The sequence below is a fragment of the Apus apus genome, chromosome 4 (assembly GCF_020740795.1).
Source record: "Apus apus isolate bApuApu2 chromosome 4, bApuApu2.pri.cur, whole genome shotgun sequence".
Taxonomy (NCBI): domain Eukaryota; kingdom Metazoa; phylum Chordata; class Aves; order Apodiformes; family Apodidae; genus Apus; species Apus apus.
In genome coordinates, this window is record NC_067285.1 from 34,639,068 (window position 1) to 34,658,656 (window position 19,589).

The window sequence follows — 19,589 nt, forward strand, 5'->3', positions numbered from 1 at the left end:
CGCGGGGTGTGGAGGCACTGTTGGGGAGCACTGACATCCTGATACCTGTGTGTGCCACAGGAACATGAGAGACACTGAGCTGAGATGGTTTTCCCTCCCCTTTGGTTACAAAACGGGAAGAAGTGTCAGTACTACAGCAAACACCAGGTGGGAAACCTCTCCTGATCAAGAAGGCAGCTCCTCTGATGGCACTGCAGGGATGATACTCCACGAGCCAACTATTCCAACAGGCTGAGAATAATAAGAACTGTTTTTTTCTGTTAAGCAACCCAGGGCCAATAACTGCAGAACAAACCCATCCACATTCTCCCTGTGACAGGCTCTGCAGGTTAGCCTTGCAAGAAAATATGGAGTGCTAAAATATCATTTAACTTCGCCCCAAGACTGGCAGCTGAGCTCATCAGCAAAGAAGCAAGAGGTAGTTTTATTCATGTCTCTAGAAAAGAGCAATCCATCTGGCAGGGTTATGCAGTAGATTTTACTGCAGAAAAGGGGAAAAAAAACCCCACAAAAACCCTCAGTGGGTTGGTTTAGCTGTTTCCCCTCCATGTATTTGTGTGCATCTGGCTGTCCTTCAGTCTCCCTCTGATGGCTGCTAATTGAAGAAAGGAGGGAAGGTGAGACCACTCAGGTGGTCAGAGCTGAAACACCCTGCTCCCTTCTAGAAACTCACTAAAATGAAAGGGTTTTGCAGGAACACGAGTGTATTTTAAGTGAAATTGCTGCCCTACAAAGTCTGACCTGCAGTAACAGAGATGAGCTTTTAGCTGCAGAGCTCCCCTTTCAGCAAGGGAAAATAGGGAAGTGGTGTGACACAAAACCAGAGCAAAACAAACAAACAAGCCTCTGCTTTCATCCACAGCAGCCCTCTGGGTTCCTGCACTCAGGTCCCTCTGCAGAGCTTCAGAAATCTTGGAGAGCTGTGTGTCAGGAAAAAGGTAAGCACACAATCCACGTTGTAACTGGATTAACTAGAAGCTACATCAAGTGTTGCTAATAGGATTTTATTTTTTTAAATGAATGTTCAGATTATTGGTTCCTTCCACCTTGTCTTTCTGGCCCTGAGTGAGGTTTGGGGTTTCAGGAAGGAAGCCACAGCCACCATCAGGTCCTTTTCCCTTAGAAAACCCTTTCTTTTACTAAACAAAGCAAGAGAAAACGAACTAAACAAGGCTGATTAAAATATGTAAGATCTCAAGTAATCACCTTTACCAATTACTCTTTTTTGAGTTCAACTCCTTTCCTACCCAAGAGAGGTAGCTGTGGTCTGCAGTTATTACTCTACATTATAGTTCTGTCACCATAAGTCAGGGTACAGCAGCTGCTTCTGTGCATGTCCTGCTGGCAGCCAGAGCCAGCTTTGGGGAGGGCAGGGGCAATGTAATCATGAAAGGAAACCTGAATTATTTTCCTTCCCCCAGCCTTACACCTGAACCTTGTCACCCAAGCCATGAGGAGACTGCAGGGCTTTCCCAGCCCACACACACCAACCAGGCTGCAAGATACACTGTGCCTCAGCTCTGAAGAAAACCTGGATAACAAAGGTAATGGGAGAATTGGGGAATTCAGGTTTCAAGTGCAGGAAGAGCCACCATGTCCACATACCCCTTTCCTTTTGGCTCTCTTCTGAACATGCACAAATTAGCCAGCAAGAGGCAACAACATCACACAAATGAACTGCAACACAAGCCAGCAGGCACATTAGATGGCAGCAGCCCTCCAGAAAGGGCTTTTAACCATTTAATTAGCTGACACTGACAGGCTGCCTTCAGCTTTCCCCTTGATCTGAGAGGGCTGCATCACCAAACCAGAGGAGAGGGTGACTATAAACCCCACAGGTATGATACAGTACTTTGATCAAACACCACAAAGTGGCAGCAAATGCCAGAGCCAAACAGTGGACAGCACTGTCCTTTTTAGCAAGACAAATGCTCTGCCTCTGGATTTTATATATGCCTTGGTGAAAGACACCTTCCTGCTCCCCAAAACTCAATCCAGCTGCAAAATATGTGCTGTAACTCCTGCCAGCCCCACATGCTGCTGGTGGACTTCAGCCATGTGTAAAGCTCAAGGAAAAGGTTTAGATAAAAATAAAGGCTTCATCTAAACTCATTTCTCAGCTTTTTTCCCCAGAAAGTCCTTCTGTTGGGGAGGCACTTGGAAACACCTCAGCCTTGGGAACAGCAGAGGTTTTAAACCCTGTAAATCATCTCTCACCTGAGACCCAGACTTTCAACCAGCCAATCTCTATTTCCTCAGGCAGCAACACTGAATTTCATTAACTCCTTTAAATGTAAAACCTCTCTAAAGGTCCTCAACCAAGGTTTGATACCCATCCTCTCCTCCTGGTATCCCAGGTACCCTACTGAAGAAGTTACTTACACAGAAGAAAAAGTCTGAATTATTTCTTTAGTTATAAGTCATGTTTTTCTGCTGAGTTTTCACCCTCTTCCTTCCATCTCTGCAGGGTGTTGCCTGATCCCTCCCTCTTCTTTGACATGTGCTTATTTTTCATGGCTGCAGTTTACCAGCTGTCATTTGGACTTCTGGCCACTGGTTACTGCTTCCTCTCTGATGAATTCAACTGTGCCAGTGTCACCTCCATCACATTGTTCTTGCTCAGTGCAGAAATTCTGCACAAAAGTTGCTTCACAGGGGCCACATGTGCTTGGCAACGAGTTTGTTGGGTTTTAGAGTCACAAGGAAGGGGAAAGTCTCTCTGCTTTCCACTCTGATGTATACACTCCAGTCTACAAGGTACCTTGGTGAGGCAAATAAAATGGAAGTAAGCCTCCCAGCATCATCTCTTTACCATTTTTGGAAGGCAAAAGAAGTGCTGCCTGGGGAAACATCTCCTAAAACAAAGCTCACCCAGATCTGGGGCTTTGGGACAGCTGCATCCCTCTCTACACAGGCAAGTCTTCTGGAGTTTATACCAGGAAAAATTAGCTCCTCGTTTTGCTCCTGAAAACCTAGGTGGCTTTTAAAATTTCAAGTGTTAGTGTCTCCCACTGGTTCCTTTAATGAGCCATCGGAGTTATTTTACAGAAGTTTAGTGTCTGACACAATTCTCTTTTCCACTCCAGTTCCCAGAGCTGCACTGTGCCTCACCAAGTGCTTACCAAGAGGGCTTTTCTATAGGTGAGAGCCCAGCCAGATGGAAAGCCTCACTTTCTGTCCTCTCCCCTGAGATTCCTCATACATTTGGCTAAAATAATGGGCAGCCGGGCTGCTGCCTCCTTTTCCTGACCAGGACCCAGGGTGACTGGAGCAGGGCTCCCTGATCTGAGTGGTCCCAGGCTGTGGAACAGGACCTGGACAGGCTGGAGAGTTGGGTGGGGAGAAACTTGATGAAATTCAACAAGGGCAAGTGCAGAGTCTTGCATCTGGGGAAAAGCAACCCCAGGTACCAGTACAGGTTGGGGGCTGAGCTGCTGGAGAGCAGGGTAGGAGAAAGGGACCTGGGGGTCCTGGTGGACAGGAGGGTGACCATGAGCCAGCAATGTGCCCTTGTGGCCAAGAAGGCCAATGGATCCTGGGGTGGGTTAGAAAGGGAGTGGTTAGTAGGTCAAGGGAGGTTCTTCTCCCCCTCTGTTCTGCCTTGGTGAGGCCACATCTGGAGTATTGTGTCCAGTTCTGGGCCCCTTAGTTCCAGAAGGACAGGGAACTCCTGGAGAGAGTCCAGGACAGAGCCACAGAGATGCTGAAGGGAGTGGAACATCTCCCTGATGAGGAGAGGCTGAGGGAGCTGGGTCTCTTGAGCTGGGAGAAGAGGAGGCTGAGGGGCAACCTCATCAGTGTTTACAAATATGTTTAGGATGAGTGTCAGGAGGACAGAGCCAGGATTTGTTCAGTGATGTCCAGGGACAGGACAAGGGGCAGTGGGTGCAACCTGGAGCAGAGGAGGTTCCATGTGAATATCAGGAAGAACTTCTTTGCTGTGAGAGTGACAGAGCCCTGGGACAGGCTGCCCAGAGAGGCTGTGGAGTCTCCTTCTCTGGAGACATTCAAACCCCCCTGGACACATTCCTGTGTGATGTGCTCTGGGTGACCCTGCTCTGGCAGGGGGGTTGGGCTGGATGGTCTTTCCAGGTCCCTTCTAACCCCTAGGGTCCTGTGATTCTGAGTGGAGGCAGGACATGGGTGTTTTGGGCTCCCAGGATACGTAGGGTTGATACACATCTCATTTTAAGCATCCCAGTTGGAAACAATGGGTGCCACTGTTGACCATATAGCTAGCAAAAAAAACTATGTCACTTTTTTCCCAGTCATTTGCATGGGTACCTACCACAATATCCAAACAAAAGGAAGATGTACAAACTCCACACAACCCCGTGGCACAGCACATTTTTCTTTTTCTTCTCAAAATCACGAGGCTGCAGCCCCCGCAGCCGAGGAGAAACTGTTTTGACATCAAAGGGAGCATGATGGAAAGTCATGGAGATCGTGCTTCTGGGAAAGAAGTGGAGCTACCAGACCAAAGGCAGAGCTGAGCCACACTGTTTATTTAATACAAGCAGTCATAAATAACTCAAGAAAGGAGATTCCAGCAGTTTCTGAACTAAAAGACATTCAGCATCTTCCAGGGGCTGCTGATCTGTAGAAATACTCATCTGGCCTTTCTTACATGCCCCACAGAGGCTGTGGCATCTCCATCCTTGGAGATACCCAAGCCCTGGCTGTAGGGGGCTACCCTGGCTGTAGGTGGATGTCCCTGGGCAAGCTGTTGTAGGTCCCCCTGTTGGCACAGAGGGTCTCTAGGGATCCCTGCCACCCTCACCTACCCTACAGAAGTCCTGCCCACCCAACTACCGGCCCTGACTCCAGAGGAGCAAGCTGAGCTGTGCCTCCCTGGGGGACTGACTTCACCCAGCTCCCAAGGCAGATTAAAGCAAGTTTGACAACCAAGACATTCCAAACTCACCTCTACCTCCTTCCCAATTTCCCTGTCAAACCTGCAGCCATTTCAAGGTCCATTATTCAAATCAAACCATCTATCCATTAATCCCTCCTGGGCTCCAGCCCCACTCCAAGCCAGCCAAGCCACCAGAGCAAGCCCAGCTGCCTCTCCTCACTCTGCAAAGTATATTCATACCATACCCTAAAACACAAAGGATTTAGAGCAGGCTCTGCTGGCACCAGCAGAACATTTGCCTGGAAAGCCTGGCTGCAGATGTTTCCAAAAAAACAAATGCAATTCACACCCTCACCTCAAAAGGGGATTAAGCACCAGATTCAGCTCCAGTCCTGCTGCCAGCTCAGGGTGGGAAAGTTTTCTAAGTAATGCTTATGATTTAGGAGACTGATGGCTGTTATGTCTCTGGTGAAAAGAAAGATGCACTAATTGTGTTGCTCTATGCATCATTAAAATACAGGTTTATGATCCTTTTTAGAAGAAAAGACTACTTGCATTCAACACAGGTTGTCAAGCTATGGCTGTTTGGTGCCATCCATTTGTTTTCCTCTTCAATTTTAGAACAGCCCTTCTAAAATTATAAAAACATTTGCTGCATTAGGTTAGCAGCAATTGATTAAACACACCAACTATCCTCTTCCACCTCCTTAATGAGCACAAGCTCATTAATTGCACACAATTAAACAGCAACCACACTGATTTACCAACTGCAGACGGACCTAAATACTCCAACAACTACACATTCCACAACCAGGCAATTGCTCATTTACAGGAGACAGGGAGTAAACCAGATTTGCTGGGTTATCACCTCCTCATGGGACACTACAGAAAGGGCTCTGCACAGCAGCAGCACATCTGTACTTCATATTTTACTTTTAAATGAAAGAAAACCCTATCAGGGTCTCTAAGGGTGAGCTACAACAAAGAGTACATATAATCTCCCTCCAAAAATCAAAGACTGACACACATACACAAGGAGATGTGACACACTTTACTCTCTTTGTAATTCCACTGCTCAAAAAACATCAATGTCTTAATATTCCCACAACAGCAGTGGTTGGAAGAAGAGCTTACTTCCAAAACATTTAATTTTGCAGCTGCCTAAATACATCAGCTTTAACTTTCTAGTTGACAAGAGTTTCCACTTAGCCTAAAAAAACCTTTAATGAGTTTGCTGTAAGGTTTTTTTTTATTATTATATCCATTCTGAGTGTTTTTTTAAAAAAACAAACTACTCTTAAAAAAAGATCTAGAAAAGAAAAGCAGATAGTTGTGACAGATTCTGACAGCAGAGAGATGGACTTTTTGTCTTTAGATGTATGGTGTTTTTAATTAATCACTTGTTGTTTGTTTTTTTAAACCAGTGCATCACATCTGAGAACATATGATATGGATTAGCACAGAAAAAGGAAGCAAGATGAAGAAAGAGATGGTTTGGTCTGATCAATAAACCACACAATTACCAGGCTTCCCCAGGAAACACCAGCTCTGAGGCTTCTTCAGCCAGCTGCTCCAGCCACAGCTCTGGACTTTGGATTAGCTGGAAAGATCCTGCTCTGGACAGACTTTAATATGCTCAGTCTGGGACCTCAGTGGGGTTCCAGTGCTCCCCCACCTTCCCTGCAGCATCCCTGGGAGCTCCAAAACTCCCAGTTTCCATCAGAAATGCAGCAGCTGGCCACACAGCTCTTATTTCCAGCCAAAGACTCTTCTTTTTAAGCAAAACTGGAAACAGTACCTCCCAGCAGCTCCACTGCTGGTTAGTGCCTCTGCTGCATCAATCACAGAGACCTCTACAGAAGATACAGTTTGCAAGAATGTTTCTTATAACGCTGCTTGGCTTTTCCAACACTAATTTTTCAGATACTTTGTAAAATGAGAAGAAACTTCAGGAGATAGAGATGAAGAAGAGACACTGGTGTGCCAAGGACCTGGTACCAGCACCAGTAAGACACACACTAGGTCACCTTGCCTCTGCACACACCAGGCCTGAGCAGTCCTGCTCAAGATACCACCACGACATCACTGCTTGCCAGTCTGTCACCATGAAATCACCACTTCATCATCTGCTCAGGCTACACACTGCAGCCTTTTTCCTCTCCATCTAAACCCAGGGAAGCATAAAACCCTGAAACCCCTCTTTATCCATGGACATAGCAAGTGAAAACTCTCATGACAGGGAGGAACTGCCATTTTGCTACATTCTTAAGCTGTCAGCCTGGGCTCACTTGCCATCTTGCCAACTCCTCCAAGCTCTCAGCTCCTGCCTCCCAGGCATTAGTACCTTTATCAAGTGAGGCTCCAGCCATGTGGTAGAAGCTCAAAGCTGTGTCCACATCATTTATGTTCTTCAGAAAAGTGAAGAAGTTCTCCACCTCCTCAAATGTCAGCCCCTAGAACAGAGAAAAAAAAACAAACCAGGGTCTTATGATGGGAAGAGGAGATGTGACAATACCTGGATTACATGGACAAAGTGATTCATCAGCCCAAAGCTGTAGCCAGAAGGGAAATTCATCTGCATGCTCAACACATGCCCACCTTGGCACCTGAGGATATAGTTCCCAACCTGTACTTTTGTGAACTGCCTCTGCTCCCCTCCCAGCCCCATGGGAAGGGACTTCTCCATGCATGCTCAGCAGTGGCAGAGACCTAGGAGCATTTCTCTGGCCATCACTCCACAGCCAGCTCTGGCCCAGAAGAGAGGACACACCAAGACCTGTGGTTGGGATGAAGGAGCCCATCACAAGCAGTTCTGTTTATACAAGTGTTGTAAGCCTGCACACTTGCCATGACCATGACATAGTTCATGTGCTGCAAGATCTTTCCCAAGAGATTCAGGGATTCCTAAGGGGATGCACGTCTTTCCTGGTGGCACAGAGGGTGACACTGCAAACCATGGCATGCATGGATGTGCCCCTTAGCTTTGCTGGAGGTGGCAGGATGGCTGCAGGGCTGGATCATGTCTGCTCTGCTCACAGCACAGTCACTGGCACACAAGAGCTGAGTGACAGCCTACAGTCATCCCCCCAGATGGTCTTGGAAGAGCATCCTGGGGCCCCCAGTGCTGGCACCACTGCATCCCAGCTCAGCCAACAGGCAGGCACGGGATAGGCAACCTGCTCCTCTCCACACCCGTCCAACCAGCCAGAAGAACATCAGGAGAGCAACTGATAAGCACAGCTCTGAGACCTCCAGCCAGTCACACCACACCATCATTCTGGTTGGAAAAGACCTTTCACATCATTGAGCACAACCATTAACCTAACACCCCATTTTACCAACCTATTTAGCACCAGCACGACCACATCAGCACTGGGACAAGAGCTGCAAACTCCCCCAACCATGGCTCAGAGCCAACTGAGGAGGTAAATCACCACCACAGTAATAACCACTCAGCCTTCCTCTCTGGAGGAGATAAATCAGCTTGTCAAGAGGAGTTCAGGTTCCTCCCATCCTGTCTAGCATGACAGAATGATGTAGCAAGACACTAAAAATCCCAACTGCATCCATGGTTCCATGGCCTGAATGGAGGAGCCCACACTCAGCAGGTACTGTCAAATATCAATTTATATGACTTTGAACTGTGCTGAAACCCTCACAACAAGTTTTAATGAGTGAAGAAGCCACCTATCTCTTTTTGAAAGAAAAAAGGCCCATTTTTTACCATCTTCTCATACAGCCATGGTGCCTCTAGAACTGCAAGCAGAAGAATTAGGAAAAGTGTGCAGCTTGTTCATGTCTTCTCTGTGCTCTGAGCAAGGTGCTTATGCAGGAAGCACTGCAAAGATTCCTGGCAATTCAGATACCCATCTGGATGCCTCCCTGCTATGTGTCTCCTGATTGACATGTTCCTGCCTGGGACCAGAGCACCAAAAATGTGGAAAGCCTGCAGGAACCAGGAGGCATGCAGCTACTTCCAGGTCAGCAGGAGACACTGTGCTGTGGTCTACCAGCTCTGTTTGGGACATCTGAGGTTTGCAGTAGTGGCTGCAAGGCATCCCAGCAGCTATTCTAAGCAAAGAGCCCAAATTTCACATTTTCCTGGAATTTTCCACCACAAAATGGCAGATATCAAGGTGTGGGAAATGCTAAGCAGCATTGCTGACCATGGAAAACAGCCCCTTGTCTAGGACCAGCAGGAAACAGGGAAGGTTTACATCCTTCCATCTGTAAACTTGTGGTCCTTTCACCAACTGAAGAAGCAAAACCCAGAATGTGCAGGGGTATCCTACAAATCTGGGCTTCTTTGTGGACAGAAATCCTGGATCTCTGTAGCAAAAGTGTTACCAATATTACAAAACTGAGTATTTGGCTGATTATAGTTGAGGCTGGTATCAGCATTAACTCCTTTCCAGCTACCAAACCAAAAATCAGCCTGGGGACAGCCTGAAGCTTGGACCAAGAAGCCAACAGATGAATTATCACCTTCAACAGTCTCAAGACTGAGTGTGGGAATTTAACTATTCCCTGTGGATGTGTCTGTCAGCACTGCTCAGCTCTTGAGAAATCCTTCATATCTCCATCCAAAGACCAAAAGGAGAAGAGCAGCCATGTAAGTAAAAGCCATTTTAAACCAAGTAGAGCTCTCAATATGGAGAACTAAGGTGGATTTTTCCTCAAAAAAAATATAAAAAGGAAAGCAAATAGTCAATTACTACAAGAAAACATGCCATTCCCAAAAGCAGGAATGGAGAATAATAATGTTGTACAATGGCTACAGGTTAGATTAAGGTTTTGAAGGCTGCCAGGGTTGCCTTTTGCCTCATATTTGGCAGGTTTTCTAAGAAAGCACTCCGAAGGGAAACTGCATTTCCCAGGAAAAGCTTGCTGGGGAGGTTTGGTACAACTACTGCCATTCCCCTCCCAGAATCACACTGTTAAAATCATTTTACTTCTGCTTCCTTTGGAAAGCAATAGCAAGTCAAAGCCCTTGCTGCTTTGGGCATAAAGAGGAGTTACAGCAGGTTAGGAAACTGAGAATGATACTATGTTGCTTCAAATGTAGGCTGGTGAAATGTGATAAGAAAGGATTTGGGGAAAAATCCTTCCTACAAAACGTATTTGCATTGTCAACCTCTCTGACCTACCAGGTGTTCAGTGACTGGAAAGTGTTGCAGGATAAATGAGGTGGCTGGGTGGCTTGAAGGTCTCTGAGTTCTGGGAGATGAAGGGGGGACAGGGGGTAGCAGCAGCTCCACTCCCTTCTTACAGGATGGGAGTAATGCAGACCTCAAGCCAAACAGCTGCTAGCTCTGCAGATATCTGGGTTATAGACACAGTAAGAAACAAAGCCAACGTTGAGCTTTCACACCTTCAAGTGGGAAAATGTCTTCTGAATTAATACTCTGTTTATTGGTAAAGCAAACTTTGCAAACACATCCCTGAGTAAGTTACCCAGAAAGCTCAGAAGTGATGAATGTGCTTCTGGTCACGGCAGGGCTGTTTCTAAAGAGGTGGGGAAATTTAAGCCGTGGAAAAAGCACTGACAGCTGCACCAGGCTGATCCAGTGAAAGTGCATAAGAGTATTTAGATAAAAAGGGCTGCCCACAAATCCACAAGGTCTTCTAAAATACCTCAGAGGTAAAAAGAACCCCACGAACTTTCAAGAAAAGGTTATCTTGTATACAAGACAGTGCAAACTTAGGCACCAGGCTGGATTTTCCATGAGCTAAAACCTGCTGAAGTGGAGTATTTCAGTGCCTGATTTCTCTAGCTCTGCATAACTTTGACTTTGAGCTGCCCCAGCTGCTAAAAAGGACTGATCTGCCTCCAAATGCAGAGTGGCTGACACTTCTTGCACCCTTTACATCTCCTCAAAAAATTAAATACCTTCTACTTGTTAACAGAGAGGCCACCTCATTTTAGGATTTGAGATATTTAATTCCCCATGGTCTAAGGAATCATGTGGTTTCCACCAATTCTGTTTCTTGCAAATGTCATTTTTTTGTCCTATTCCCCAATTTCACTTCTTAAAAGTCCTTGGAATAAAGAAAAAAAAACCCAGACTTGCTCTGAATCTGGTTATCTGCAAGTAGAAGCACCATCTGGCTGATTTGGGAAGGAGAAATAAGGTAAAAGCTAAAAGTTCTTGACATCTGTGGCAGAGGAAAGTCTTGGCTTACATGCAAAAGGAAGAAAACATCTGCTGTAAGAAACCTTCCAAAAATTTCTCTCAAAACCTTCTTAATTTCTCATATACCAGCTCCTGCTCAATAATATATATGTATGTTAAAAAAACCCAAATTGCAGCAAAAGAATCAACAGTTTGGGAACATGAAACAACAGTGCTGATACTTTCTGTTAAGACACACATCACAGTCAAGTATTTTTTCCACAAGAAATCAAATTCTTCCTGTTAAAACTCAGGGGGACCAGAGCTATTGCAAAAGCTGAATCTGCAGCACCTTGCTCAAACATCAAATAAACAAACACAACCTTGGAAACACCAGTGGTGTTATTGAAGCTGATGACCAACAGCTTGAGACATGAGGTTTCCAAATTTTAACACACGTCTCAGCTCTGAGGACATGTTGACACCATCTATTGATAACAGCCTATTCAATACTGAGCCTGTTCTCCTACAAAATATGAGGGAATCTACAAAAAAAGCCACTCTTTCTGGAATCCCAAAGGCCACGAGAAGGTGCAGGCAGTGCAGCTCCTCTAGCAGGAACACAACTCTGAGTGTGGCTTTTTGGCTTGCTTAGTTTCCTCCAGTTTTTAACTCTCTAGCATTATTTACAGTTAATAGAGTCATTACTCTAGGTGCTCTGCTGCTTCAGTACACCCAAATTCTCCTTCAGCACCAGTGGAAGAGGGAGAAAATGCAGGAGATCACTCACTGGAGTGCCTTCACATAAACTCAAGATTCCTGCACATCACAGGAGTCCAGTTAAGGCACCAAAAAGGGAGAAAAAAGGACTAGATGCTGATCAACACTTGTGGTTTATAACATGCTTTGCATCTCAACCAGTTAAGAAATAAATGCCAGTTCTGGTATCAGGAGAAAGAGGCTCTACAACAGCCAGATTGACCCAATATGCAGCCAAAGACTTGCCAATCTTTCTCACGTTCATCAATTGCTTTTTTATAACCCAGTTAGTAAAAGAACAATTCATCTTTATAGAAGCAGATGTGAAATTCTAACACTGGAGTCGTTTAGCAGCCCATACTTGCCTTACCTGACAAAGCACATCCTTTCAGTCCAGATGCCTTTTTCCAAGGCCTCTCACTAAGTTAAAGAGTGTAGGATCTTCAGCTTTATTCCTCTCCAAATCATAAGTAATTCAAGTAATTTTTTCAGATAAAGTTCATAACTCAATAATAAACTGCCCAGCCGCAGCAGCTAATTAATGCAGCGTCGAGCCAGGAACTAGGAACATCTTCAATGTTTATTCTGGCTCTGGATCCAGAGTGTGGTTCAGCAAATTTACATTTGGAAAATGGAATTGGAATTCCTGCCCATTGGAATGGGCAGGAGCCTCCACCCCGATCTGGACACTCTCACCCTTTCCACCTCCCTGCTGCTAGCAAAGTATTTCCCACCTGCTAAGCCAGCATGTCTGCCCACCCTGCTTAACCAGGTGTGTCCAGTTCTGGGCTCCCCAGTTCAGGAGGGACAGGGATCTACTGGAGAGAGTCCAAGGGAGGCCACGAGGATGATGGAGGGACTGGAACATCTGTCTGATGAGGAAAGGCTGAGAGACCTGGGGCTGGTTAGTCTGGAGAGAAGACTGAGGGGGGATCTAATGAATGTCTATAAATAGATGAGGGCAGCAAGAAGGCAGGACAAGCTCTTGTCACTTGTGCCCTGGGACAGGACGAGGGGCAATGGATTCAAACTCCAGCCCAGGAAGTTCCACCTCAACATGAGGAAGAGCTTCTCTACTGGGAGGGTGACAGAGCCCTGGGACAGGCTGCCCAGAGAGGCTGTGGAGTCTCCTTCTCTGGAGACTTTCAGGACCTGTCTGGAGCCTGAGTGACCTGCCCTAGTTGTGTGTGGTTTTTTGGTCCTGCTCTGGCAAGGGGGTTGGACTCCATGATCTTCAGAGTTCCCTTCCAACCCCTGACATTGTGTGATTCCATGAGATGCGGGCACTTCCCGAATTGGCCACTGACCTCTCCATCCTGGAAGTGCTTCTTGAGCTGCTTGAGCATGACTGTGAGCTTCTTGGACTGCACCCCACTGTAGGCCAGCAACATGCTGCCGAACTGCCGCTCCGTGATCCGCCCCTCCACCGGGTCGTGCCGCTCGAACTGGGAGAGGGAAGGCAGAAAAACAGAAGGGAGATGAAAACAGGAGAAAGCTCCATCCAGGGGCAGGGTGGGAAAAGGCACCAATAACAACTTGGTGGCACAATAAACACTGCTGAAGGAGAAATCCTAATGTGTTAGAATATCGACTTCCCCCCAAGGCTGTCTCTATCAGTAACTCAACAGTTTGCCTGTCTGCTACTCCTTCAACAACCTCTCCAGAAGTCTTTGGATCTCCCCCTCCTAGGTTTCTCCCAGTCCTTGGATCTCCCCCTCCTAGGTTTCTCCCAGTCCTTGGATCTCCCCCTCCTAGGTTTCTCCCAGAGCTGGGCTGGAAAAGGCCAGTTGGTTACTTAAACCTGACACCAAGCTAGTGTCCACAGGTCTCTAAAGGGTTGAAAAGTAAGAACGCTAAGGTGTTCAGACATTTCCAGCTTGGACATCTCAATAACCATCCAAAGAACTTGGCTGCTGCAGTGACATTTTATGATGGATCAGAAATATGCACAGGACCAAGCTAACATGCAAGTGTGTGCTTCAAAAGAAGCAAGTTTCAAGGGCAGGTTAGATGGGGCTCTGAGCAACCTGATACAATGGGAGGTGTCCTTGCTCATGCAGGGGGATTGGATCTAGATGATCTATAAGGTTCCTTCCAACTCAAACCATTCTATGATTCCATGATATGCAGGAGCAGTTCCATGTTTGCTAGAAAGGGGGCTGGTGGGTAACAAACCAGGAAGAAAAACTGCAAGAACTACGTCTCATTGTAGCTCTTCCCTGCTCCAAGCTCAGTAGAGGTAGATTCAGCAAGGGAAGGTTCATGGAGCTATCCAGACCTCACTTTCCCCAGTCTCAGGAAGTTCTCCTTGTCCTAAGCTCTTTCAAATGCTGCTGTGAGGCCCCTGCAGAACTTCCCACAAGCCTTTCAGCAGAGAAAGGTCATCTCCATTAACCCATTTCTCCAGCACTAGTTTACTTTCTCCTGGCTTTTGCTGCGGGGGAGAAGGGAAGAGCAATTTTCCCAACTTGGGAAGGTTCTGGGCTTGTTTACCATGTCTCTGCCAGATGAATAATGCAGATTTCATATTTTCTTCCCTCTCCCACCTCTTTGTGGCTCTAAAACATCAGTGTTAGACTTCAGCTGACTTGGCTTTTACAGATCTCAGTCTGACAACCATGAAATTAATGCTTCTTATTTTAGGCTTATCTCACTTTAAAAATCAACACCTCAAACCTCAGAGGTTGCCCAAAGTCCATCCCTGGCAGCCCAGCACTGCTCTCCCATACACAGGCACACAGCAAAGGTCACTGCAAAGACCAGCCTGGAGAATTTTCCAAAAACTCAAATATGATTGAAGTTTAAAAATTCAAATACAATCACCACTGAGCAGAGAAAAAGAGAATCACAGTGAAGGGTAAAGGAAGTTCAAAACTTGCCCCCAAGCTGGTGTCAGATGCATTTAAATTAATTGCAGAAGGGATAGGTGGGGGATGTAGCTTAAAGGTTACACAGAAAAACTTGGGTGAGACAAGTCTGCCTATTTTTTTCTTTTCTGATAAAATAGCACTTGTGTTTATTCATGAAAAACTTGGCTTCTAATGATTTGCAAGTGGAAAAACCTTGATTTGTCCCACCTCCCTGTCTGGGAGCAGAAGTGTCATGTCTGTGCTCTCCTGCCCTCTGCAACATCTTCTGGCCAAACACAGCTCACCTCCACTTGAAGACAGAAGAGGGTGCAAACTCTACATTGGTTTTTCTTTCAGCACTCAATACACAGTCTTTAAATCCTCCAGGTATTTGAAAAGCCAAGAAAAATCAAGTTCTTTCCCAGGTAATCATGATCTGTTGCCTTCCCACATGGGACGTTGTGTACAGGTTATTCTTCTGGTCACTCAGGGGTTAAAAAAAAATAAAAATCAACAACCCCACAATCTCAAACCCCACAAGGACGGGATGCAGGGCAGAGCACCCTGAGCTTGATTGCACACCAACAAGTTCTCTGACAGCCTTTCCCTTCCATCTATCTTAAAGAAAAGCTCAGCCAAGGCATCACTGGGCACCAGCTGGGACAGAGCAGCTCCCATGCACGACACCCACCACAAGGACAACTGAGGAGGGAACAGGGAGGTCCTATCCACCTCTGAACTGCATCCCCAAAAATCTAAGCAGACAACAGAGAAGTCCAAAGTCTCCAGAGCAGCTTCCACCTGCAGCCACTTGGGGCCAGCAGCGGATTCTGCATCCCCGCACCAGCAAGGATACAGTAACTCATGAAATGTAACGAGCTCTGGTGTTCTTCCCGTAAGCCAGGACACCCGAGAGGCTGAAGGAATTAGCCTAAAATATAACAGGGAGGACTTGGATGTTCATTAAAAGCCAACGTGACCAGCAAGGAAATCAAAGGTGTTAATGGAAGGGCAAGAAGGCAGAAGAAATGGGGCACAGCACTCCTCTCCCACCACCAACCTGACCCAGCTTCACCAGCCCAGCCCTTACACCACATTAAAATACTTCCTATAATCATTTAAAAAGACTACCCATAATCTTAAATGTCTGCTAAATACTCCCACTCCCCTCCCAACTCTCTTCAATGCATGGAGGAAAAGCTTCATCACATGAAAGGCAAATAAAGACTTTCCCCTGCTTCCATATCCCCTTCATTGCACAGCTTTATAGAACAGCAATACAATGACCCACAATAAACTGACAGACCCTCTGTTTCCAGACTTTTCTTCCTCCCCACCAACTCAATCCAGCTTCTCCTGTGGGAAATCAAATGCCAGCTTTTGAGAAGCATCCAGCCTGAACCAATTCATAGGCACCTCCACAAGGAACATCTTTATTAAAAAAATCCACTGGAGCTTCTGAAACACAGACATGGGCTTCCTTTCACGTCTCCTGCTGCCACCACCAGCTGCAAGGTTCATTGCTGGGAAATGAAGCAGCTCTGATGGTTAAGGAACCATCTGGCATGGGCAGGAGAACCTCGTCTGGGTCCTCAAACATGGACCAGTGCTGCTGTGGACTCAGACCATCCACTTTGCAACTGTAGACCCTTCCAACCTGGAGGGAAGCCAGGAGATGTCATTTACACCACAGGTTTAGGGTACAAAAGAGCATCCTGCCTCCACAAGCACAGACCTGCAGCCCATGCATCATGGGCTGAAGGCCCAGTTGCCCCCTTCCAGTTCAGGCTCGGTGCAGTGGGACGTGGAGCTGAGACACGGGGGTGTTCCAGAAAGAAAGTGTAAGCTGAATTTTAACTTGCCCCCAGGACACATCACTCCTTCAGAAAGGGCCAAGCTCAGGTACCAGACACTCCTCAGGGGAAGACTTCTCATTCCAGCTGACTTGCCTCCCTCCTCATAAAAATTTGTCACAACTGACAGCACCACTATGGGAAATTTCCACCTAAAAACCTAACCAGAGATGGCAGGTACCAAAAAAAACCTGCTTCAAAAACCAGGAGCAGTGTATTGCCATTGCTGCTACCAGAATGACCAGCCCTGCAACTGCCTGGGGAGGGATACCAGAGCACCAAACCCCTCAGTGAGAGTTCAGCAGCCCTGCACAACCACAAATGGATTTAAAAATCTCATGCCTTGAAAGGTGGGGTTGTTTCTTCTTCCCAGCCTGGCTGGCAATTTTTGGTCTGTACACTGAACACTGGTTTGTTTTGTTCTGCTTGCTTTGTTTGCTAAGAAGATTGTTACAATAACCATCCAGTGGCTGCACTCAACATAGGTTCAAACTGTTCATAGAACCATTAAGGCTGGAAAACACCTCTTAAAGATCATCAAACCCAACACCACGCCAACTAAACCACATCCACGTTTTTTCAACCCCCCCAGGGAGGGTGACTTCCTAGGCAGCCTGTTTCAGTGCTTGACCACTCTTTCAATAAAGAAATTGTTCACAATATCCAATCTAAACCTCCCCTGGCACAACTTGAGGCCATTTCCTCTTGTCCTATCAGTTGTTACTCAAGGAAAGGAGAGACTCCCCCTGGCTCCAACCTCCTCTCAGGCAGTTGCTGAGCCAGAAGGTCTCCCCTCAGCCTCCTTGTCTCCAGGCTGAACATCCCCAGCTCCCTCAGCTGCCCCTCAAACTTGTGCTCCAGCCCCTTCCCCAGCTCCATTACCCTTCTCTGGACACACTCCAACCCCTCCATGTCCTTCTTGTCCTGAGGGGCCCAGAACTGATCACAGAGTTCAATCTGGGGCCTCACCAGCAGCCCTGAGGTGACTGAATGGGGGTGTCAGCTCTGTCTGGGCTTTGGGATTTCAATCTGTATTCACTGGACTTCCCCTGCAACAGGAATACCAATGGCTGAGCTGCCCAGATCCTGTGCTGCTTTTTCTGCAGTTATGCCCATACCCGAGTGCCCAGACTTATCCCAGAGTCACTGCATGGTCTTGCTAGTCCACAAACACCAGGAAAGAATAAAAAATGTGGTCACATCAGAGTTTTAAAAGGGATATCAAACAAATACCATGATGTGTAGCACTCCCACTGTGCAAGAATCAGCATCTTCAGCTTCCTAGGCTTTTAATTCTTCAGATTTTCCTAAACCTATCTTCTCTAAATCTGATGTAGATATTTTAGAACTTGAACTTCAACCAGACATCCTTGCAATATTATTTCCATCCTTCTTAGACACTTATATGAGCAAAATACCAAGGTATATTTGAGCAGGGTCTTAAATTTCTCAGAGGGCTTCACATAAAAACCAGATCAAACAAACTATGTGTTCCCTAAAAACCCAAAGCAGGCATCTGAAAAAATTAACTCTGTGTGCCACTTCTCATTTCCAATTGACAGCCAAAAAAAAAAAGTATATATATCCCCAAGGTCTTTTGGATGGAGAGGAAAGCATTGAGAGATGAGTTTTGAGCTTATTTATGCTGCCTAAACAAACGCCATGAGCAGAAATATTGCCAGCACTAATTCTGCCAGGTTTAGGGGTACCTGAAAAAGGTGAGCTGTTCCCAGAGCCACAGTGTGTGTAATAAGGAATCCAAAGGGTCTGGGAAAGAATGATTTGTAGGGTCATATTCAGATTCACAATATATGGCCCTCAAAAGGGGTATTTGCTCAAAGCTTTATTTGACAGGCTGTAATACATTATTTATCTGCAAACTGCTGCAGCACTGGCTGTGTTTGCTGCTTGGCAGAAGCAGGCTGCCAGCATCTCCTGTCAACTTGCATATATAACTATAACAGAAGAAAAAAGGGGGGAAAACATTTACATCTGAAACCCTAGCAACCTCCTTTGGACAAAAAATAAGTATATTTGGGGGTAAAACTCACTGGGCTTTGCAAGGTGAAACAGCCTGCACCAGATCCAGCCTGACATACTGTGCTGGCAGCCTGCAAAGACTCACCAAACGGGGCCAACAAAGCCCAACTACATTATTTGGCAAAAACCATCTGAAAAAAACAGCTCTGAAGATTGTCAGAGCTACTAACAGTGGGAGAAAGGCAAAGAGAAAGGATGGAGAAGAGGAAATGCCAAACCCAGCCTGAACAGTCATGCACAGGCTGTTCTGGGCATCACGCTGCAAAGCTGGACAGGACAAGGGCTGCCCAAGGAACTTGGTCCACAGCTGGATAACCTGTGCAGAGGAGCAAACCACAAGCACCAGGACCCACCTGTGATACCTGCAGCAGCTCCTGCCCTGGGTGCTGCAAGAGCTGGATGCTGCCTTTCACCCATGGCCAGCCCTGCTCCACTGGGGACATGCAGCCAGCACCTCAGAGCCTTCAGCTTTGGAAACTGCTTTTGAGCCTTTTAAAACCAGCCAGAGCAACCCAATTATTTAACTGCCCATTAACTCCCACCCCTGCCTGATTCCATGGACTTCAGGGCAGGCTGTACAGCTGGATCAGATCAGGAATAAACATTCCCATTGCTACCACCAGCAGCTTGCTTCTCTATTCTTAAAAAATAAAACCCATGTGAAAGAAAAGCTATTTTCACAGGAGAAAAATCCCATCTTCTGAACACTTCCCATGTTCCTGCTTTCCCTCTACACTCTGAGAGCAGCTTAAGGGAGTACGGAGCAGCCAGCTTCAAAATGTCCATGTGCCAGTGGCAGTGCAATCCCAGAGGATGAGGTGGTTGGTAGCTGCTTTGGAGGTTTCATTGACCTTGGTGTGCCACTGCTGCCTGCAAGGGGTAAAAAAATGGCTTCCAGTCACCAGCAAACTTGTTATGCTTTAATGAGCAATTAAAAAAGGTTATGTAAAGATGGCTGCACCTGAAAGCCAGCCTCATGAATCAAAGTACCTTCTTGCCAGCTCTGAGAAGATCTGCATTTCAAAATTTTATGAGGTGGAGGAATGAAAGGGAGGGGATGTAAAGGAGAGGAATCAGTAATGCTAAGAGAAAAGGACAGGTTTGATAAAGGAAAGCCCTC

At 46.4% G+C, this 19,589-nt stretch overlaps 2 protein-coding genes across 10 annotated transcripts in view; one reads left to right on the forward strand and one right to left on the reverse strand.

Annotated features, from left to right (window-relative positions):
• The window catches only part of LOC127384109 (uncharacterized), a 24,659-nt gene extending 6,503 nt beyond the window's left edge, over positions 1-18,156 (forward strand). For 2 of the 5 annotated variants that reach the window (XR_007889367.1, XR_007889366.1), the window contains exons 3-5: positions 863-938; positions 1,422-1,544; positions 6,280-10,919. Coding sequence is in view for 2 of the 5 variants with exons in the window: in XM_051618099.1 (XP_051474059.1) it covers positions 863-938; positions 1,422-1,544; positions 2,468-2,694 (426 nt within the window). In the remaining 3 variants the exon portion in view is untranslated. Of the gene's footprint in view, positions 1-862; positions 939-1,421; positions 1,545-2,467; positions 2,931-6,279; positions 10,920-15,201 lie in introns of those variants that run through there. The other 3 variants (XM_051618099.1, XM_051618100.1, XR_007889368.1) reach the window with 2 other exon arrangements.
• MICU1 (mitochondrial calcium uptake 1) overlaps positions 1-19,589 on the reverse strand; it is a 96,561-nt gene that overhangs the window by 2,562 nt on the left and 74,410 nt on the right. For all 5 annotated transcript variants that reach the window (XM_051618068.1, XM_051618073.1, XM_051618072.1 and 2 more), the window contains 2 exons: positions 13,035-13,172; positions 7,200-7,308 (listed from right to left, as the gene is read on the reverse strand). In XM_051618068.1, coding sequence (XP_051474028.1) covers positions 7,200-7,308; positions 13,035-13,172 — 247 coding nt within the window. The remainder of the gene's footprint in view (positions 1-7,199; positions 7,309-13,034; positions 13,173-19,589) is intronic.